Source organism: Petaurus breviceps, unplaced genomic scaffold (assembly GCF_028583685.1).
Source record: "Petaurus breviceps papuanus isolate PSGF00001 unplaced genomic scaffold, PetGlider_PUasm1.0 214, whole genome shotgun sequence".
Classification (NCBI taxonomy): Eukaryota; Metazoa; Chordata; class Mammalia; order Diprotodontia; family Petauridae; genus Petaurus; species Petaurus breviceps.
Genome location: NW_027185863.1, coordinates 4,127,672 through 4,151,327, shown reverse-complemented (window position 1 = coordinate 4,151,327; position 23,656 = coordinate 4,127,672). Strand labels below are relative to the sequence as shown.

At 39.0% G+C, this 23,656-nt stretch overlaps 1 protein-coding gene across 3 annotated transcripts in view; it reads left to right on the top strand.

The window, feature by feature from the left end:
• Positions 1-21,798, top strand: part of UXS1 (UDP-glucuronate decarboxylase 1) — a 138,282-nt gene extending 116,484 nt beyond the window's left edge. For all 3 annotated transcript variants that reach the window (XM_069093991.1, XM_069093990.1, XM_069093988.1), the window contains 4 exons: positions 7,345-7,388; positions 15,780-15,840; positions 17,581-17,638; positions 21,620-21,798. In XM_069093991.1, the coding sequence (XP_068950092.1) occupies positions 7,345-7,388; positions 15,780-15,840; positions 17,581-17,638; positions 21,620-21,783 (327 nt within the window). In that variant the 3' untranslated portion in view covers positions 21,784-21,798. The remainder of the gene's footprint in view (positions 1-7,344; positions 7,389-15,779; positions 15,841-17,580; positions 17,639-21,619) is intronic.
• Positions 21,799-23,656: the final 1,858 nt, after the last annotated feature.

Here is a 23,656-nt window from a genome sequence, read left to right as displayed (position 1 = left end):
TGTTTCTAAGACTGCCTAAGTCTTATTGCTTGACCATAGCACTACTGATTAGTACTGTCTTCTTCTCCGGTCCTACACATATGTCATCTTATATGTAGATTGGCATATGCTGGCTGTGTGACCCAGGGCACACATTGTTTAATTTGCATGGGCCAATTTGGAGGAGGGAGGATGGTCTCTGTGTATTTGTGATTTGTATGTGTCTTTCTTCATTTTGTACCAGTCTTGTGATTTCATCAACATCAGAAACCTGCTTTTGCAGCTTGTAACTTTAAAGGATTGCCTAGGGGCACTGACAAGTTAAGTGACTTGCCCTGGTTCACAAAGCTAATAAAAGTGAACTTTGAAGTCCAGGTTTTTCTGACTCCAAGGGCTATGCACTACACCATGCTGTTTCTCTGTCCTAATATGAGAATGGCGAATATTGGAACAGCCTATCAATTCTTAGTGGTGTTTTGCCTTCTTGGAGGCTTTATTGGAGGCCTTTAGGGGTCCATGAAATTGAAGCTTCTAAATAGCATTTTAGTTCTTTCTTTTTTTTCAGTGGAGCCCATGGAAACATGCTCTATACCAATATAAGAATGGCGAATGTTGGAACAACTAAAAACCCTTAGTGGTATTTTGCCTTATTGGAGGCTAAAGCTTTCCAGGTAATAGGCTTGGCCTGCTTATTTACAAAGTGTAATCTTATCTTACCCCCTCCCCCCCTTAAAACATTAATGATGTGTGTCAGTAATTAAACTAAGTGACACAATATGTAGTCTGCATATGATCACCTTATAGGCCAACAGTCACTTTAATGTCTCTGGGCCTCAGTTTACTCCTCCATAAAATGAGGAGGTTTTCGGTCTCTTAAATTCCTTCCAGCTCTAGGCCTATGATGCATTATGACCTAGTCCAACTGCTGAAGAAGCTGTCACATAGAAAAGAACACCCAGAAATATGGTATTCTCTGGAAGGCCAGCATAGGATCATGTTGTGTTTCAGACTCACCCAAAGGTCAGTCATTCTCACTGCATAGGAATGTCCCACACAGAACTTGACACACAGTGGATGTTCAGTATGTGCTGCCCACAAGGCAGACAACCCAAAGGAAGAGGCTGAAGGCATGGCCCAATGGAAAATAGAGTGGAGGCCCCAGCCCTGCTACTTAGCACCTGTGTGACTTTAGCCACTTCACATCTCTGGTTTCTGAAGAAACCTCTGTTTCTTCATCTCTGAAATTAAGGAATTGAGCTAGATGACATCTGAGATCCTTCTGTGACCCTTTGATTCCTGCCCTGAAACACCAATTAATACTGATAATAACAATAATAATTAACATTTGTATTGCACTTTGAGGTTTACAAAGGGATTTTTACACGTGTTGTCTAATATGATCATCATAACAACCATCTCCACTTTACAAATGAGGAAACTGAGACTCAACAGTTAAGTGCCTAGGGTTATATAGTTATTAAGTTGCTAAAGCAAGATTCAAACTCAGAGCTTGACTTCAAGTCCAGAATGTTCTCCAATGCAATTTTTAGTAACTGCTGAAGATTGTTGTTGTTCTATCTTTGTTCTTGAAGAGGACCGATGACATCATAAGGGTGATATCTTGACTGGTGTGTAAATGGAACTGAAGTGAGGCAGGGCTGTGCAGAGTTATCAGCCTCACTCTCTCCTCCAGAGTCATCCAAGTCCAGTCACAAGACAGGTCAGGATGTCTGGCAATGCCCTGAATGCAGTGGGAAGTTGTGGCCTTTTTAAGCAAAGGTCTTTCCCAGATCTCAGTTTGTCTGAAGCAAAGCCCATTCAAAAATTAAAGGCTAGGTAAGAATTGAGGTAAGAGATAGCCTAGTTTGCCCTTCATTAAAGAATCAGTCTGGGAGAGGAAGACCCTTCGAGTTTCTGCCCCGAATAGAAGCAGTTGATATTTGCACTCACTTTGAGCCATCAAAATTCAAAACACACACACACACACACACACACACACACACACACACACACACACACTTCTTCCCTTCCCCCCTGCCCCCAAGTATTTGACATTTAGAATGATTTAAGGGAGATTGTCACAGATTTGTTAGGTAAAATATTCCTCTCTCCCACTATTAGCATTAGCAGACCCCCTTACTTCTTCTTACCCTTCTCCCCCAAATATAACAGAAATCTAGGGAAGGCCTTGGAATTGCTCAGAATCAGGGAGAGCCGTTCCCCATTTCCCACATCTGATTTTATGGAATCGGCCTTCCCCTGTTAGGCTTGTAGCTGCAGTGACCCTGGGATATCTCAGGCCACTTCAGATTCCCAAGTGGGAACTGGAAGGGAGTGTAAGAAGGAGGACTCTGAGAGCCCTGTCATGGGGATTGGTATTCATAATGAATCACTTCATAGACTCCACAGCACTTTGACTTAAGCTTTAAATGCCTTTGAAAGAGAAAAAACCTCCCGGAAGTTGACACTGTCTTCTGGCTGCCTGTTTATAGCGCCAATGCAATATTCACAGTGCTGATGGCCACTGTAAATATGCCAGCATCGTGCTCAATTACAAAATATAACAGACTCTCCATGCAGGAGACAGAAGCAAAACATTTATTCAGACACCAGAAAACTGAATCCCAAAACTAGTAAGCCAGTTCCATCATAGTAGCAAATAAGTTAATAAGCCATAGCAGGACATAGAGCCACAACATCTGTTAGCCTTCCCACAAATCAACATTTACTCACAAGCCTGTCTCCCTCAGGTGTATACTCCCTCCCTCCAGTCTAGCTGCTCTGACTCCCAGTTTCCTTTGGGCTCTTCTTCACCCTTCAGCAAACTCTTCCCACCACAGGTTCCATATAATGACATTCAGCCTATTAGGGCACAGGGTATATCTTCAAAGCAGGGAAGGTCTTCAAATGCCTATTACCATTACACTGTTTCACAAAGAATTCATCTGGCAGGACTAGCTTACTGCTTCTTAAAAACAAGAGAAGGGTAAGTTAGGGATTTTACATCTCAGTGCATACTCAATAGAAAAAAACAGTAATTGAGAATTTCAAGTAAAAAATAGACATTTTTGCTGTAGAATTACACTTGTCAGGATGACAGGGAGTCTACCACAATTGAGCACTAATTGTGCAACTTTCTAGTCCTATGAGGAAAATCATATGCAAATGAGTGTCCCTGGGATGGGGCAGGGACATTTACTTCTTGTAGTAAAGCTTCCAGATAGAACATGGAACAAATTATAGAAAGCATTAAATGTGCTAGCAATATCAGCTGTCTGTGGGCATGTATGGGCAGCTAGGTGGACTAGTGGATGGATCCGAGTTCAAATGTAGCCCCCAGTGCTAGCAGTGTGACTTTGGTGAGACACAACTTCTTTCTGCCTCAGTTTACTCTTCTGTAGAATGGGGATCATAATAGCACCTACCTCCCCGGGTTGTTCTGAGGATAAAACTTGATATTATTTGTAAAGCATTATGTAAGCCTTAAAGCGCTTTATAAATGATAACTCGTTATGATTCCTAATTGTTATTGTTTTTGGCTGGCTAACTTATTTACTTATTATTAAATCTACCTTTGAGTTTCAAGGCTTTTTTTTTTCCTAATTAGATTTGCTACTGTTGCCATAGGACAGCTAGGTGGCACAATAGATAGAATGCAGTTCTGGAGTCTGGAAGACTCCTCTTTATGAGTTCAAATCCAGTCTCAGACACTTAGACCCTGGGCCAGTCACTTAACCCTGTTTGCCTTGCTTTCCTTATCTAGAAAATGAGCTGGATAAGGAAATGACAAATCCAGTATTTTTGCAAAAAAAAAACAAAACCCAAAGGGGGTCATGAAGAGTTGAACATGACTGAAAAAGACTCAGCAACGACAAAACTTACCATAAATAAATGCTTTTGTATTACTTCCTTTGGATCTCACAATGACATTGTAACATCAGTGGTCTCAGCATTATTGACATTCTTATTTTATAGATTATGAAATTAGGGCTGAGGGAGTTAAGGGACTTGCCCAAAATCACACAAGTTTTGTCAGTGCTGGTATTTGGTCTTTGTTTTCCAGCTTCAGGTCCATCCTGTCCTTTACTGTATAGATTTTTGAGTATTCAGTCATGTCCAACTCTTTTTGACCTTGTGGACTATATCACACCAATGTTGTCCATTGGTTTTCTTTTTTTTTTTTTTTTGAAGGGGGGAAGGCAAAGTAATTGGAGTTAAGTGACTTGTGCATGGTCACACAGCTAGTAAGTGTGTGAAGTATGTGAGGCAGGATTTGAACTCAGGTCTTCCTGACTCCAGGGCCAAGTGCTCTACTCACTGCGCCAAGTAGATGCCTCCTTGAGGTTTTCTTAATAAAGATATTGGAGTGATTTGCCATTTCCTTCTCCAGTGGATTAAGGCAAACAGAGGTTAAGTAACTTGCCCAGGGTCATATCTAAGTATCTGAGGCCAAATTTGAACTCAAGTCTTCCTGAACCCAGGCCCAGCGCACTCTCTTCTGAACCATATAGTTGCTTCCCATAGACTCTTACGTGGATAAGGGCTAAAAGGAATTCAAGTAGGCATTACCAGCTGTTTTTCAAAAGTGAAATTCCCAAGAATATATAAAAAATTCTTTAAATGTTGGGATTTGTGATATTATGGAGAGAACACTATACTGAGAGCTAAGGAAGCCTGGGTTGGAATCAAGGTTCTCTGCTACTCACTTTCTGTTAGGAAATTAATTCATTTTGTCCCTTGGAGATTTAGTTTCCTTGGCTGCGGAAGGAAAAGGTTGGGTTGGATCAGTTCCTCACCTGTCTTTAATGCCATAGATCCCTTTGGCCATCTGAAGCTTCAGAACCCCTTCTTATAGTAATGTTTTTAAATGCATAAAATAAAATTCTTAGGATTATAAAGGAAATTTATTATATTGAGATGTAGTTATTAAAGAAACAAGTTGACAGATCCAGGTTAGGAACACCTCCCTCCCACCCCCCAGATGATTTCTCCTGCTCTCACCTTTTTTGATTCAGTGTACAACTTCCTCTAAACCACTCAGCCCCACCAACTTGCCCTGAGCTCCCTAGGAATTTGGGTGGTAGAGTGAGTGTAACTGTGGCAACTGGCTGTCCCTTCAGAACTAGTCACTAGGGAACAGGGAGGCCATGCCTGGTGGTTGTAGTTCTACTAGCTAGGAGGCACTATTCCCCTGCTGTCAGTATTGTTGCCTTGGTCAAGGGAGGAGCTGGTTCCAAAGACAGTCTTTCTTAATAGCCCTCTACCCTCCACCAAAAAACAGAAAGTAAAACCTTTCCAGACTTGGCCAAGAGGCTGTAAAACATACTTCCCTCTAAGAATCCTTCAAATCCTTCTGTAGAACCTCTGATACCATAATTTGGGCCACAACCCAAGATGGAAAACAGGCTCAAGAAGCGATAACACAAACTTACTTTTAAAAAATAAAAGTTGTTGTGTATTTCAGGAATATAGCATACATGTATTAAAATCATTTATTTTCTATTAGCAGACATGTACTCCCTTCCACCCTCTAACCCCCATTGAAAAAAAGAAATCTTTCAAACAAAAAAAAATGAAGATATTTGGCAGGAAAAGTGATTTTTTAAATCATGCTACTCTACCAAGATGATATCTATTCCTTCCTTTTGAAGACACTTATTCATTTATTTACTATAAGGAAGGTGCCGTGGTACAATGGAAAGAGATCTGATCTCAAGTCTAGAAAAGCTAGGTTCATGTCTCTGATGCGTACTGATTATATGACCCCTGGCATCTTACTCTAAGGAAGGGAAGGGAATAAGCATTTATTCAGTGCCTACTATGTGCCAGGCCCTGGGCTAAGTGCTTTTATAAATGTTACTTCATTTGATCCCCTCTTGCTATGAGCAATTTTCTTTCTTTTTTTTTTTTTTAAAGCAATCGGGGTTAAGTAACTTGCTGAAGGTTACATGGCCAGTTATTTTTGTGTGGGTGCTGAGTATCTGAGGCCGGAACCGATCCCAGATCTCCTGACACTCTTACTCACTGTGCCACCTGGCTGCCCCTAAGCAATTGGGGTTAAGTAACTTGCTCAAGGTTACATGGCTATTTTGTGTGGCTATTAAGTATCTGAGCCCAGAACCAATCCCAGGTCTCCTGACTCTGGGGCCAGGGCTCTTAATCACTGCGCCACCTGGGCCAATTTTCTAAGATAGTAAGTTGCAGAATAGTTGCTGATTTGAGAGATTCCTCTTGCCAATGCAATCACAAATCTTAATCCAAAAAAAAAAAAGTCACTACATCGTCTCTTACCCCAATTTTTTCCCCTTTGAGGTTAAGTGAACCATTTTATTTAGCTTTTTTTCCTGCTCTATATTCCCACAATTTCACAAAATGAGTATTTGAGGGCTTAGCCACCATATGCAAACCACCTATGCTAACAACATTTGCCTTCTACAGTATTACTTAAAGAAAATATTTTAAAGGATTTATGGCTATTTGCAGTAAGAATTTTCTGATCCGCAATATCCTTCTTACTCAAGATTGAAATATAAGGAAGTAGTCATGACCCAATCCAGAAATAACAAGTGTTGGCTATCTAGTCCCTATAGTCTTGGCTAGTTATGCCCTAAGCACTTAAAAATAAAGTGCTGAAAGTCAATGCTGGAAAAAGTAATTAAAATAAGAGGACTGGGAAGCTCAGACCATTTCATCGGAGAGCCAGGAATGTAATGACCCAGTTTCTCAGCAGTATAGAATAATGTTCTCAGGTACAAACATTCTGTGTGGGCCATCAAAAAGAATACCACCCTAAGGATGGTTCCTAGGGCTGTTTTTTGGGCTGCCTTTGCTAATTAGCAATCAACATGAGAGAAATCATGCCATGGTCAATCAGGGCACTGGACTTGGAGTTAGGAAGACCTGTTCCACTTTGTAAGCTTTTAAAAGCATTAGGTAAATGTGAGTTAATATTAGCTTCAATCTTTTTGCCCTATGAGAGAATAATAGAAAAAAAACTTTTGTTGAGTGTGAAGAAGTCACATCGCTGACATTTAGACATATTCAAGTTTAGCGTGTATTCCTTGGAACTTGATACTCTCCATGCCTTCTGGAGTGATTTAGAGGTGTGTTAATTGTTAAATTTTCAGTGCAAGCATTTGCACCTCTAAAATAGCTAAGAGCTACAAAACAAGGCTTGACTTACTGTTTTGTGGATTATCTAAGACTTAAGGAGGTAAGAAAATGTTAATAATGAAGATTGAACTCAAAGCTTAAAATCACATACGTTTTTGTTTTGTTTTTTTGGTAGAACTGGTTGTTAAACATTTACCAGCATACCCCTGTGTACTACTGTGTTCCTAACAGGCTTTCTATTTGTTTTCATAGGTATATGGTTCCGGGTCTCAAACTCGAGCATTTCAGTATGTCAGGTAAGAGCATATTCGTTTTTTGTCACGTGTAATTAATTTGAAGGTTCTGTTATCCAGTACTGGTGTTTTGGGACAGATAAGATGCGATCCCGAGGAATCTTCATTTTCGCTTTGTAAAGGTTCCAAGATACACTAGGAAAAGAGGCACTTTGAAAGGACTCATTTCCCATTTTAAAATAAATTTTTAAGATTTTTTTTAAACCAAAAAAACCTCTCTATATCTTAAAATTTAAATTCTTAAAATTAAATCACACTAAATCCAAGTTTTTGCATTTCTCTGTTAGCAATTAACCCACTTTTGGTGAGTTTTCTCCTAATCCATGCTGCCATCTAGTGTTCCTCAGTTGCATTTGTCAAGTACTGGGTATGAATTTTAATCAGTGTAATTTCTGACCTCAGCTTTGGTGATAAAGGTTTGTTGAATGTGGCATGCCAGCAAATGCTGTGCATGTTGTGTCATCCTTTGGACAAGGCTTCCTTGGTGTGGACGAGGTAGCCACTAAAACCCTGCAAATCTGAGTTAAGTTCATTGTATTTGAAGAATTTGGGCAAATGTCTTTAACCACTGAACATATTATTGTTTAGAATGAAAAATAGTTACACACGTATTTCCATTTTCCAAAAGTTACATTTGTAAATTATTTGTGTGCCTCTGATAAAAAGATAGCAATTAAATATTGTGTGAAAATGGTCATTGAGTATCATTTATTACTTATTGCAAATAACCACTATCAAAAATTTAAAGATCCTAGATTGATAAAAATTCCACTTATAACTTTAGATATTAGATTTTTCCCCCTTGAGTGTACTGCAAGATCATTTAAGTTCTTTGTAACCCAAGAATACTAATAAAAATCAACTTGATTATCATTTTTAATCTAAAATAAATCAAAGTACTTTGCAGTTCATATAAACAATTGTCTCTTGGACCTTTCCTATGCAGAGAAAAATCAGAAAGTAAAGAAGGCTAAAGGGTTCTGATTTTTGTTGCCCTGTTACCAAAGAATATAAGGCAAACAGAATTCTTAGGAATTTTTTAAATAAAAAATTTAATGTACTTCAATTTAATGTACTTGTTTCTTTGCTTCTGGGAAAAGTCTTTTGCCATTATTCCTAAAGGGCATACACAGATTCTGTGCCTTCTCAGAAAAATAACCTTGGAGTTTCATGGATCATAACATTATTTATGTTAAATGACCCTCTTAGCATGTCTCCCCAGAGTTGCTCTTAAACTTATGACTCCTGTATGTTGTAGAAATTCCACCAAAGATTACCTTTTCATCACTTCGACATTTTCAATCCTCCCTCTAGACAACTCCAATATTTTCGTAGGAAGCTTACAGAATTAGGCACACCAAACTTCAATGAAATATCTAAATGAATGACTCTCAATCTTCCCTCATTTTGATCTTATGCTCGATACTAATAAAGCTTTGTAACCCAAAGGTCTAAAGAGAGTGCCTTTCAAAAAAAACCTAGGTTTCTATGTAATTATTTATTTTGAAGATTTGAAACACAAAAATTAAAGTGGGTAAAAATCTTCATCACAAAAAATATAGAGACCCAGGCCTGTGTTTTCATCAAAGTAAGGAATTCCATCAATGCAATGACAACTCAATCCATAACTTGTGTAGTTTTAGAGTTTTCTGGGACACTAAGAAATTAAATATCTTGCCCAGGGTAACCTACTTAGTATGTATTGAATCTAGGGTCAGCTTTTTAGCAATTCATATCTTAGTAAGTGATTAGAAAGATAGACAGACAGACACATACATAGATGCACACAGTCCTTCAGATGTAATTAATTAATTTCTGTCTTAGCTTGTAATAATTTTTAAAATTGTATTGAACTTAAATAAAACCTAAACAGTTCCATTAACTTTTATATTTTGTTTCTACAAAATCCTGTGGATTCTGTGATGCTGCAGTTTGCTGATGGCATTTGGTAATTCACTTCGTGAAAAGGCACAATGCCAGTCATGGTACCGAAATGACATTTTAGGCCACTGACACAATACTTCCAGATTTTCTCTCTCATGGTCTTCCACCTATAAGCTCTGTAAGAGTGCAGAAGGCCAGCAATGATGGTCAATGGAGAGAATACTTTAACTAGTTCCAGTTGTTAGCCGTGTGAACATGGGCAAGTGATTTAAGCCCTCTAAATCATCTAGTTCATCTTCCTCATTTGACCATTGAGGAAACTGAGGCCCAGGGAAGTTAATTGTTTTGGCAAAGGTAGTAAATGTCAATGGCAGAATTTGAACCCAGGTTCCCTTCTCCCCACCTCCCCAAGGCAAAATTGTTAATTGGATAAACTTAGTCTTTAATCTTCCCAGTGGTCTCTTCTCCCTAAGAGTGAATTTGTACTTTATACTATGCCAAGGAGTATACAGAGTACTCAAAATCAGATCCTGGCTGAAAGTTCTGAACTTTTTGAACTTTCAGGCTGAAGAACTCTGAGACTGGGAAATCATCCCCTTGCCCACACACATAAATGATCTGTGACCTACTCTTCTGGGATTCAAGTGACAAAGGGATAAGAGTTCCAGTCTGCTCCTACCCCACTTTACAGGGTGCTGTGGATGTTCCCCTCAGCTGTCATATCGTCTCTTGGCTGGGACTTGGGAAAAAGTAGGGTTATGTGGTATAGAGGTCATGATAGTGATAAGGAAAAGTCGGTTTGAGTATAATTCTGTGTCATTCCTAGACTACTTTCTCTTAGGCTAATAGACTTGTAGATTATAAGAGACTTTAGAGGCCATTGGGTCCATCCCTTTCCATTTTGCGGATGAGGAAACTGAGGACTTGAGAGGTGAAAGTGACTTATGTAGGGTCATACAGCTAGTATAAGTATCTGAAGAAAATTGAAACTCAGGTCTTCTTGATTCCTAAGTACAAAATAATGATCTCAGCACTCTAGGAAGGGAAAAGATCTGACTACCAGGCCTTTCCAGTTTGGATAATTCTAGAGGGAGTCATTCCTTATTCTTGAGTCTCCAGCTAAGAAACTGTTTTTAAAAATTTGTTTGAACAATTGGAACAATTTAAGGCACATATAAAGTAGGGTGAGTGGTAAAGGATTCTGGTTAGTAGTACTATGAAGTACTGTTCAGTACTTCATCACCTTCACTCATTTTATTTCCCCCATCCCACCTTTTTCAGGCATCCTCATCAAATCAAAGTCTAATGATATTAGCTAACATTTATGTAATGCTTTATGATAAAGGTACTCCAGGTAGGTGGTACAAGTATTATTTCCATTTCACATATTAAGAAAATTGAATACCAAAGAGTTGAAATAAAATTGCCTCTGGGTAGCTAGGTGGTACAGTGGATAGAGTATCTGGCCTGGAGTCAGAGAGACATATCTTCCTGAGTTCAAATCTGGCCTCACATGCTTACTAGTTCTTTGACCTTGGGCAAGTCACTTAAAACTATTTGCTTCACTTCCTCATCTGTAAAATGAGCTAGAGAAGGAAATGGCAAACCTCTCTAGTATCCTTGCCAAGAGAAGCCCAAATGGCTTCACAAAGACTTGGAAATGACTGAAACAACTGAACAGTAACAACAAAGGTCATTCTTTTCAGTAGAACAGCTCTTAAGTCATTTTGATTCCATCATCTCTAAGGCTCCTTTCCACTCTGAAACCATGCCAGCAAACCAAGATTTTCATAGTTTATTCTCTTTACCTTCAGTGGCATTCTATTTACGTTATTCATCTGGTGTGTTTTATCTTGACAAGCTTGAACTAATTGGTACAAGAGAGTCTTTCTATTTTTAAAGAAATAGTTTTTGGGGGCGGCTAGATAGATAGCTTGGGGAATTAGAGCACTGGCCCTGGAGTCAGGAGGACCTGGGTTCAAATCCAGCCTCAGACACTTAACACTCACTAGCTGTGTGGCCTTGAGCAAGACACCTAACCCCAATTGCCCTGCCTTCCCCCCCTGCAAAAAAAAGAAAAAAAAAGAAATAGTTTTATTTCTGTGATATAGTTCCATCTAAATGCTAATATATAATGTTACTCAGTACAACTCCTGCTTGAATAAAAATATTCTGATGTTCACTCATTTACAAATGCTTTCCTCACAACAACTCTTTCAGTATGTACAGAAGAGAAAAAGCCTAGGCTCAAGACTGAGTTTTTCCCATGGTCATATGATGATATTCTTGAGCGTACAGAAGATGAGCTCACATATTCAGTCTGTTAAGTTTTCCTTTTTTCTACTTTCCCAGAATCTCTTGAATACTTCCCCTCCTCACAGCTATTTGCCTGCCTCGCATCTTTCCCCACTCCATTTCACCCTCTAGTCAGCTGCCAAAGTAATTTTCCTAAAATACGCATCTGATGATGTCAATTCCTACACCTCTCTGCCCCCTGTATCCTGCAGGCTTGAAATGCTCTCATTCCTCACCTCCACATTCTTGCTTTTCTGGCCTCATTAAAGACTCAGCTTAAGTCCTTCCCCATTCCCCACCACTGCTGCATCAACTCCCGTTTATTCTGTAGCTATCTTGTCTATACATAGTATTTTTGCATGTTGTCTCCCACTTATTAGAGTGTGAGCTTCGTGAAAAAAAATGTTTTGTTTTATTTTTTACCTTTTTTTGTATCTCTGACATTTAGCGCAGTGACTGACATGTGGTCAAGTGCTGATTGAATTACTTACATTTATTCAGCTACAAAAAGGAATCATACCATCTACCTGTCCACTGAAATTAAAGAACAGTAGTATGTTAATTAACTTTCCTAGGACTGTTTCTATTGGAACTCAGCTGAATTTAAGATAAGAAGAATTGTGGTGATCATGATCGTAATGACAATGGAGAAAGGCAGTGTGAGGCAGGATGAGCCGGGTTTAAGTCTGATTTCTGACACATTGACTATGTGACTCTGGGAAAGTCACTTCATCTCTAAATTGACGATTTGCAGAGGTGGCTGATCTGCATGGATGAAGGGAGTTTCCTCATCAGGAATTAAGTATATCAGTGAAGTCATAGACCGAGTCCAAGATATGATGACAATGATGTTGATGATAACTGACACTTATAGAAAACTTTCTGTTTCTGTAAAGATGACTGATGTTTACACCCTTTATCATTGACTACTAACTCCCAGCTTGTTAAGTTTGGAATTGCAGATATCTATGTTTTACACACAAATAAACTAAAGCTCAGAAAGGTTGACTTGTTCATGATCTTACAGCAGCTGAGGTTAAAGGAGCAGGATTCAAAATTCATGGCTCATCTCATCCCAAGTCCAGTGATCTTTTCACTGTAACATACTGCCGGGGCGACTAGGTGGTACAGTGAATAGAGCACCAGCCCTAGAGTCAGGAGGGCCTGAGTTCAAATGCGGCCTCAGATACTTAACATGAAACTATCCGTGTGACCTTGGGCAAGTCACTTAACCCCAATTGCCCTACCTTCCTCCCTCCAAAAAGAAAAAAAAAAGACACTGTAACATACTGCCTCTAGCCAAAAATAGTAAAGTATACTACTACTTTAAGTCAGGTTCTCTATCTTGAGTTTGCCTTTCTATTTTTATAGTTTTAATCAGTATGTTGTTATAGATATAAATATTTAACATTCGGGGATTATTTATTTTAAGTTCTCACAAAAATGTTGTACATGTTCATTTACTTAATGAATCCTTTCTCCCTAAGTGACCCCCAGTCCTGACTAAATTATCACAAACTGCAGAAGAATTGACTGATATAAAGAATCCATTCAGGTCTTACAATAAATAAATGAATAACTAACTAACTCAAGTTATTGATGTAACTAATTAACTCAGTTAGTTACATCTAATATCTAACTAATTCACTGAAGTAAGCAAATAAATAAAAGTTTTAAATGCCCCCTCCCCAAGGATGGGACTTACCCAATGTAATCATAACAGATGAAATTTATATAGAGTTTTAAAACTTATAAAGCCCTTTACATATATTCTCTTTTGAGTCTCACAACTAGCTTCTTAAATAAATACTTATAGGTATTATTATCATCCCATTTTGTAGATAAGGAAATTGAGGCTTGGAGACATTAAGTGGCTTCCCTGTAATCCGTCACCATCATGCAGATAACAAGTGTCAGAGATGAGATTCTAACTTAAGATTTCCTGACTTCAAATCCATTACTCTCCTAGGCCAGTTTGCCTCTTAAAATAATAATAACTAATATTTTTGTATAGCACTTTACATTTGCACAGTGCTTTACGTATGTCTTCGCAACAACTTTTTGCATAGGTACTGTGGGTATTTTACAAATGAGGAAACCTACATGGGACTCTTGCTCAGGGTCACAACTAGTTGGAAATGGTATTTGAACCTGTCTTAACCTTTGTCTTCCTCGTTCCAAGTCCATTTTGCTTTCTATTTTGCCAAGCTGCGTCTTTTAGAAGTCTTTGTATATCAGGACATCCTTTTCTTTGGACAAATCGAGTTCCATAATTTTATCAGTATAGGGCACTTCTTGGGAAGAAACTCCTTCCAATGAAGATCAGCAAACTTTCTTTTACTTACAGCTGCAGAGATTTGAGAAGGTTAAGTGACTTTTCTGGGGCCACAGAGCTAGTGAATATCAGAGGAAGGACTTCAGTCTAAGTCTTTAACATTTTGGCCAACTCTCTATCAACCATGCCATACATCTCACATTTTTATTATAGTTAGGATTGGGTATGTTTATTACAAGAGAAGAAACTATAGAAACTGAGAAAACCTCTAACCAACAGTCTCTCATTTTCACAATTTGCTATTTCTGACTTTTGGGGATGATGTTACTTGGTCATTACATAATGTCCAAAATTAGCTGTTGTTTCCCAAAGATGTGTCATCCAAGTAAGGGATATCTAATAATTCAAATGATCATTACCATTGACATTTTACCATTGCTGTGGTTGGTATTGTCATGGTCAGGTTTTGTCCTCATAAACATTAAAGCCATGTTATTTTTTTTTTTTAAGTCACTTTGTCAAAATGACACTTGATATAGAACTTTAGGTTAAATGTTAGTGTGATCTGTGCAGGGTTGACCTTAAAAGTTGCCTTTATGTTCTAAATGATCCATCATTCAAAGCATGGTGACCAGACTCCTGTTAGCCTTATTATTTGATAATAACTTTCCTTCCCCCCCTCCCACCACCCTCAGTTTCAGGCTAATTATAATAAATAGTATTGAATGGCAGCTTTTAATGTCTGAAACTGTGAATTGTTTCAGGCCATTTTGCCATATGAAAACATATCCTTTACAAAGATTATTATGATGGTACCATGATAAAATGATTCACTGCCATGGTGATGAAGTGACTTTTTTTGGTCAATTTCTCTGCAATAGAGAAATAATCAAATGGCTGGCAATTATTGGCATGAGTGCTTGATTTGTGAGAAAAGAGTGATTTCAGCATGTTAATGTAAATATGCCCATTGGTTGTAAATGGAAAATTAAAAAGCTTGCCAAAATAGCCTCAAAAGAGGCTCCTTTGTTTAAGAGGAAAGCAAGACTGTTGATCATTGTCTTTTGCTTTATACACAAAACACAATATTTAAAAATTTTTTTTAATTAAAAAAATATATTAAAAAAAAGACCCAAAACCCTGTAACATGACCCACAATGCCCTGCTCCTCAGTGGCAACAATGCACAGAGGAGGATTGAAATATTTTAAAATTTGCATCAGTCAAATCTCCCATGCAGAACTGAGAGCTTTCTCTAGGGATATGCTGTCTCTCAAATAGGAATAAGGGAAGTGTCTTTGTGTAGCACTGAGGTGTCATTTTTACAGAGTAACTTTTTTTTAACAGAGCCACACTTTAAAGCTTCTGAAAATAAGAACCAAATCTTGGTAAGCGGAAATTTGCTTACTTCTCTTCACTTTTCATGGACCAATCAATCACAATCCATCTGAAACATTTGCAATTCCCTGACCTTTTTGTGTGGATGTCTGAGATTGTTGGTTGGGGTGAGGGAGGAGGCTGGAGCGTTGGAGAACAAGTCATAATCATATTTCAATAACCAGTATTATTTGATTTGTAAATCCCCACTGTAACATGCCAGTGTGGGGACCTCCATGCTTTGCACAGTTCTTTCATCACAGTGGGCTTTTATTTCATAATAACATTCATCTGGGAAAAAAAAAATGATCATCAGTGTTCATGGGAGCCAGATGACTGGGGACACATCAGACATGGGTTTTCATCAGGAATATAGGGACTTACTCATGTGAACATCCATCTTAATTGTATGATTTTATTATATTTTTTACATTCCTCATATTTTCCAATTTATTTTCTTTAGGGGGAGGGAGGAATTGAGGAATTATTTTAGAACTTGTAAAGTATATTCAACAATCATTTATTTTGAGAAAAAAGACAATGTGGTCTTTCCTTCTTTTGCAGTGATCTAGTAAATGGACTTGTGGCTTTAATGAATAGTAATGTTAGTAGCCCTGTCAACTTGGTAAGTCCTTTCTCTTTCCATTCTTTGTTCCCCATTGCTTAGCAGGAGAGTGTCTTTCTGGCAAAGGTCTTCATAAGCTCTGGGTTATAGGGTCTACCTTTCTATCGAAAAATCTGTTGGGCTCTAAATAGTTTTTGGTTGGGGAAGATGCACTGAATAAAAAAATTTTACAAGCAAAAAATTTCTACAAAGATGTTTTACAAAAGACCGTAATGAAGAAACCTGGAACTCCTAAGTGAGATGACCTAGGCCTATTCAGTTTGTGGAGTAACGTGCATAATCAGGCACTATTAATAAAAGCTTTTTGATAATGCTTGTAATTTATGGAAATTACCTGCATAAATTTGTGCATCCCTGGTTTAATGCATGAATGTCCCTTGTATAAATATCCCTGAGTGGTAACATGGAAGGAGCTTTTTCAAAGAGAATATCTCACTGGCTGAGTGGTTATAATATAACTGTGAAAACAGTCTTCTTGCTACCAGTAGTGCTTCTGTGTTCAATAAAAAGGACATTGGCTGGGGTATCAGAAGACTTGGGTTCAGATACACCTCTGATACTTGCTACCTATGTGATTTTGGACAAGTCATTTAGTCTACCTCAGTTTCCTTGGAGTCAGGAAGACTCATCCTCCTGGGTTCAAATCCATCGTAAGACACTAGCTTTGTGAGCCTCAGCATTCCCTTCACCCTGTTTGCCTCATTTTCCTCATGTGTAAAATGAGCTGGAGATCTCTGTGATCCTTGGTTTTTTTTTTAATTATTATTACCAAAATAAGGCCATAAGAGTTAAAATTCATCAAAATACCCTTCAGAGAAATTACTAGAGATATATGGAACTTTAAAATGTGTTTTCTCAAATTAAAAAAAAAAAAGGAAAGATTCAGCTTACCACCTTGAAAGATAGGAAGTTAACCATTATATTTAGAGACTCCATTTTAAAGCAGTAAATGAAAGCAGGCATGACCTTTTCTTCCCTTTTCAGTATTAGATACAAAGTCTGTTTTGTTTTGTTTTCTTTAATTGGAAGGGATGCTAACTATCAGATCTTCACATCTTGTTATCAGTGTAGATTTCTAATTCTCTTCTATGTGGACTTTAATGTCTAGTGTGTTTAACACTAGATATTATCGGATTTAAGCAGTAGCTCCTGCTTATCTTTAGCATTTTATGTGCCTGCCCTCATTTAGGGGCTATTAGCCCATCAGAATTATTTTTTATAGCAAAGGAGAAAGGAAAGGGATAAGCATTTATTAATGGCTACAATGTGCCAAACTCTATAGCAGTTAACAAATATTGTCTCATTTGACAACAAATCTGGGAGTTGGGTGCCATTATTACCTTTATTTAACAGTTGAGGAAACTGAGGCAGAGGTTAAATGACTTGCGGTCATAGTAAGTGACCAGTAAGTGTCTGAGGCTGTACTTGAGCTCAGGGTTTTCTGACTCCCGGCTCAGCGCTATAATATATGAACCACCTATATACACAGTGGCAGCAGCCACTGTCATCCTCGGAAGTGGTAAAGTAGATAGATACAATGTATCATCTTGCCACATTCATAAACATGATTTTGATGTGTTAACAGCCCTGAATGAAAATTGCAACTGTGGTGAAATAAACATATGTGTGTTCTAGAAAGCCTGTTGCCTTCTTCTGCTGTCAGTGAGCCTATAAACATCTTACAGAAGATTAATGTGATTGCTTAATTACTCTCATAACCAGTAACCATTTCTTCCTTAGGGGAACCCAGAAGAACACACAATTCTAGAATTTGCTCAGTTAATTAAAAACCTTGTTGGTAAGTAGGATAAGTCATTTCACGGGTGAACTTCAGCATGAATGTTTCCTATCAGTGGTTAATTCCTTGATTAGCAAATGTGTAATTAATATAAGCTAATTGAATTAGATAAAAGCAGCGCTTTTATCAGAGACGTTTTTCTTCTGATGCTTTAATTAAATAACAGCAGGAGAGAGGGTGTCTTTGGTTTTGTTTGGGATTGTAATTGTGGGCTTATTCCTGTGATAGATCCTCTTTGTTCCTCAAAGGTAGGTCATTCTGTGTAGGTGAAAATGATTTGTTCGAGGAGCCTTTGCTGGGTGAGAATGGAATTTCAGAGGATGAAGGAGAGTCGCATAAATGGTGTTTTGGTTGGTGTAGAGCACATCAGCCTGTTCTAAGTACTATTTACAATTCTGACCAGCTTTCCTGCGAAGTTGTAAGAACCAACATAGGAACCAGGGCAGGAGATAATAAGCCAGCCAATTGCACCCCACGGTGACCCAGAGCTTTGTCTGATACCAGACTCAGTTCAGGCCCAAGCAATCTGTCTCCTGTAAACATGATGAGTTTAGTCCCAGCCCTGAGTAATTCCTTTTCTGGGGACCCATCACTGGAATTCCTGGAATTATTTTCCCTGTCCTATGCTCATGTGTATAGAGAGATTTAAGATTTCTGTTGGACAGAATGTGACACTGGAGATCAAAACTTTATTGTGGATTCACTTCTTAATGCTGCCCTTAGACATTCCTGAGGTCCTGGGATTTACCTACAAATGAGTTTGACTTGGAACCAAAGATGGTCTAAGACAGGCTGGCTAAAAGATTTCGGTAGAGGATGTAAAAGAAAGTGAAGATGTAGCGAGTACTTTGTGCCCCGATTAACACAACCTCCACTAGTCACTGTTGTGCCCATAATGTAAATTGGCGTATGGGTTGCCACTGCACACACTCTCCTGTCACATGACCCGTGGCAACCAGCCATCATCAGCCCGTCTCTAGTCTGAGGAGCAATTTCATGATAAATAAAAATCCTAAGTAAAAAGTATAATTGATAGTAATCGAAGTTTCCCCTTTTTAAATATGGTTTTACTAGCATGATAGTTTAATCATTAATTATACCTTTACTTGGAAAGGGCGCTTCTAAAAACCTATCTGCAGCCTGAAGAAGTTTAGCCTATTTTAATTTTGGCTCCTACCCACTGCCACGTCGTTCAGGTCTGGTCTAAGTTTAAAAAAAAGTTCATTGTTGTCCACCCACCTGATCTGAATTCCTGTCTTTATGTATCAGTCAGCAGCAAGGCTTTGGAGCTTTGGAATTTTGATTTCTGGTCTAAGAAATGCCTCTAGTTTTCTCCTCATTGACCAGGCTGAGGAGAAGGATGGATCCTGAACTCAGTGCCTCAAATCACCTGGTTTACTCAATTCCCCTGTGTTCTCTGATCCCTGAGTTAACTGTGTTCCCTCCTTTCTTCTCCCCCACCCCAGCATCCAACAAGGAGTCTTTTTTTTTTAATTATCATAGAATCAAAGCTTTAGATCAGGGAGGGGACTTAGAGGCATCTAATCCAAACCCTTCATTTTACAAATAAAGAAATTGAGGCCCAGAGAGGTCTAATGACAAGTCCAAGGTCACATGAGTAGCAAAGAGCAGAGGAGATTTGACCCCATCTCCTTTGACTCCATGTTCTGGATCCTATCGACTGCAATGCTCCTCTTCCAGAATCCTTACTCTTATTTTTGCAGTATCAGAATTATATAAAATAATAAAGGTTTTCACCATCAGTAAGAAGAAGGCCATTTTTAAGTATCCCTCCCCAGATATGTGAGTAGATGTATGCTTATATGACTTTTAGCATGTCACTTAACCTCTCTGCTTCAATTTCTTCATCTGTAAAATATGAAGTGGGACTTAGTGTCTTCTAAGGTCTTTTCCAGGTATAAATCTGTGATCTTGTGACCCCTGAGTGTTGCCTCCATGCCACAAGGAGGCATTGGAGTTGGACTTTAGTGTGTAACAGAAATAAATTTTATTTCCATGTTTTAAAGAGGGCTGAAACTTCAATTTCAGTATTGGGAGGGACAGGTGAGGAAATTACTCTAGCAATGAAGGACAGTACTTGCCATACAATTTACAGACTTAGATAATTCCCTGAGTGACTGAAAAGTTAAGTGGCTTCCCAGATGTCATAATGACAATATGGTCATGTAACTGATTAGCAGTATTCATAATAACCTTCATTTCACTTATAAGAGGTTGTATTTAAATTACTTCCTCCACTAGGGTTCAACTCCATTGTCTCATTGTAGCAAAGTGGTAATCCTAGGGTATGCAAGTGGAACAGAATTTATTAGGTCCTACCAAAATGGAAGGGCCCAGAGCCTGGGCCTGGAGTCAGGAAGGCTTGAGTTGCAGTCCAGCCTCAGACATTTACTAGTTGTGTGAACCTGGGCAAATCACTTAACCCTGTTTGCTTCAGTTTTCTCATCTGCGAAATGAGCTAGAGAAGGAAATGGCAAGCCACTGTAGTATCTCTTCCAAGAAAACCCCAAATGGGGTCACAGAGTCAGACGTGACTGAACAATAACAACCAAAATAGAAAAGCTTTTCATCACAGATGCTAAGAAGTATTGAATTAAGCTTGATGGGAAATTCTGTAGTAATTCTGGGTGCTGTGGGTAGAGAAAAATAGCTTAGTATAGGGGCGGCTAGGTGGCTCAGTGAATAGAGCACCAACCGGCCCTGGAGTCCGGGGACCTGAGTTCGAATCCGACCTCAGACACTTAACACAAAACTAGCCTTGTGACCTTGGGCAAGTTACTTAACCCCAATTGCCCTCCAAAAAGCAAAAAAGAAAAGAAATAGCTTAGTATAGAGGATAGAGGTCTGGTCTCCAAAGAGTTCCAGTCCTGCCTCTTACCCATACTAGATGCTGAGTCTGGACTAGTCATTTAGTCTTTTTGCCCTTGGTGATTTTCATGGACTATAAATTGCAAAGTTCAGCATTAGTAGAGGGAGATTCTTCCCTGGGAATTTTTCCTACACTAATGAAATGGTGTCTGGGATAATTTTTTTTACTCAAACAGCAGTGATGATGATGATGGTGATGATGTGATAGCTAACATATATGTGGCGCTTTAAAGTTTGCAAAATGCTTCATGCATATTCCACATCCACAGAGCTGCCTTAACCTTCCTGATGCCCAATTGCTTCACCTATAAAATGGGGGAAACATCTCATGCAGTGTGGTATAAGGAGAGAGCTTTGAGCATCTTCTAATTGTTTGCTGCTGTGTCAGTTGTGTATAATTCTTCATGACCCCATTTGTCAATCCATTTGGATTGGAACTCGGGTCTTCCTGGTTCCAGGCCTGGCTCTCTGGTGATCTATCCACTACACCAGCTAGCAGCCCTTGTGTATCTTAAAGCCCTATAAAATGAGAGTTACTATCTCAGGAGGCTATTGTCACATACAAATGGTGCCCTAATTTTCTAAGCCCTGGGAGGAGGAGGGGAAAAAGACCCTTTTCTAATGTGACCAACTGGTTTAAGAAAACGTATTTCTGCTGATAAGCTTATTCTGTAAAATTTGCTGCTGGGAGGCTAGGCTAGATCACTTGTATATGGGAGTTCTAGACTGACGTAGACTAAGCTACTCAACTGTCTGTACCCAGTCCTGTATGAATGTGGTGGGAGGACAGGGAGGGAAGGGTGGGCTACCTAAGGAGGGGTGAAGAGTTCCAAGTTAGAAAAGAGAGCAAGTCAAAGCTCCCACACGGAGGTCCATGAGAGACCGCTACTGACTATACGTCCAGCCTGGACGTGATAGGGACGGAACACCCAATCCTCCCACCCAAAACTTCTAAATGTCCGAGCCCTTGTCTCTGAGGTGGGATTTGAACTTTTGTTTTGTTTGCTTCATCTTAAAGTTGTCCGATATCACATTACAATGATTTGTTCTCTTTGTATCTCCGGTTATATTTTGATTTTGATCTTTAAACAGGTAGTGGAAGTGAAATTCAGTTTCTCTCAGAAGCCCAAGATGACCCACAGAGAAGAAAACCAGATATCCAAAAGGCCAAACTGATGTTGGGGTGGGAACCTGTGGTAAGTGAAGCTGAAGGAAAGACTGTCCCCTGGAAAAATGAGTTCCTCTGTTGTGTATGACTTTCCCCACTCCCCCGCTCCTCTCCCTTTCTGTGTTTTCCATCCACCAATTGAAGAGCCACACAAGCTGGATTCAGGGAAGGCCTGGGCAGACAGAGGGGAAAAGGGGTGGAGTTTTCCTTGCACCATTAAATGACTTTTCATGCATCATTTGAGACTTGCTTTCTGTTACCAAGGAAATAACTTTGATGGCGCTGCCTGAGCTGAATGAAATGATATGCACACAGCTCTACTCCCCCATGCAGACACCTTGGCCAGAGGCCTGTTTGGAGCTTATAGACTCATCATGACCTTTGTTCCTGTTGCTTTCTTAGATCCATATTTAGAGTTTCTAGTGAAGCAGAATTGCCTCCATTTAACTTTGTCCATGTCCTTTTTTGGATGCATGAAAGCTTACCCAGTAAGGCTGGGTAGCCTATTTATTTCTCTATGAATCAGAGAGATGGCAAGTTCATAAACCCTAGGTAGGAAAAAATTCTCATGCTTTGGGGCTTTAATTAATTTACAGAAGATAACTGTCCCTTACTGTGAATTTCTCAGTTTATTATTGCAAGTTGGGAGGAAGATTGCTGTCTCCTTTGGAAGCTTGTAATGTTGGTAGCTTTGAGGTGAGAGACTGGTGGTGGAGATGATGAGGGATGCCCTTGTGGGCACTCCAAGTCTTTGGTCTCTCCTTACCTCAACTGCCAAGGGTACTTATGGAGGTGGGAGCCGTCTATAGACTTTCCTCAACATGTTGCAAGTAAAATCCTTCTCTAAAATGAATTTCAAATCCCCAAAAGTGGGTCTTTTGTTTTACTTCTGTCTATTGGCTTTCATTCCTGGTGTGTTTTTTTTTTCATTTTGTTATAAGATTTTGAGTTCCAAATTTTTCTCCTTCCCTCTCCTCCCATTTCCCCAAGACAAAAAGCAATCTGATGTGAGTTATACATGTGCAATCATGTAAAGCATATTTCCACATCGGTCATGTTGTGAAGGAAGAAACAGAACAAAAGGGGAAAAAAAGAAGTAAAAGTAGTATTCTTTGATCTGCATTCAGACTCCATCAGTTCTTTTTTCTGGATGTGGATAGTATTTTCCATCATGAATCTTTTGGAATTATCTTGGCTCATTGTTGAGAAGAGCTAAGTCATCACACAATGTTGCTGTTACTTACATTCCCATTTTTAACAATTATAAATATGTTCTTCTCCATTCCCTTCCTCTACCCTTTTTCCTCTTTTCTTTACAAAATATTTGCATTATAGGAAAACATTCTAGGGTGACTTCTCACCTTACAAGAGGATTCTTTTTTTTTCTCCAAGAGGATTTTCTCTGGGGTTCTCATATTAAATAGCAAGCTTTTCTAGTGCCCGTAAGATTTGATTCAGTTTACAAAACATTTTTTTTAAACTTTTCAGGAACACATCTATGACATAAGAGGAAGCATGGCATAATGGAGTGGGCTGACCTTGGAGTAAAAATGACCTGGCTTCAGGTCCTGACTAACATGTTTTAGGTCACATGGCATCGTTGTGGCAAAGCTGCCTACCATCTCCATTCCCTAATTAACTCCGAGAGGCTAAGTGTCACAGACCAATTGCCAGTCTGCATTTGTAGAGAGAATCCATCCCCCACCAAAGTCAGAAGTTCTAGTCTCCCCTTTCCTGTCCTGAAACAAAACAAAAGTCCCATTACATGAAGTAATAAATTAAAACATTACATATTCTGAAGACTAGAGGTAAAATTAGGTATTTCTAGTTGAAGGCTTTGTAGTATAATGGAAAGAGTACTGAATATGGAGACAAAGGACTTATGTTCAAGTCCTGCTTCTGATACCCCTCTGGCCTTGGAAAGTCACTTTACATTTCTAGGCCTCAATTTCCTCATCTAT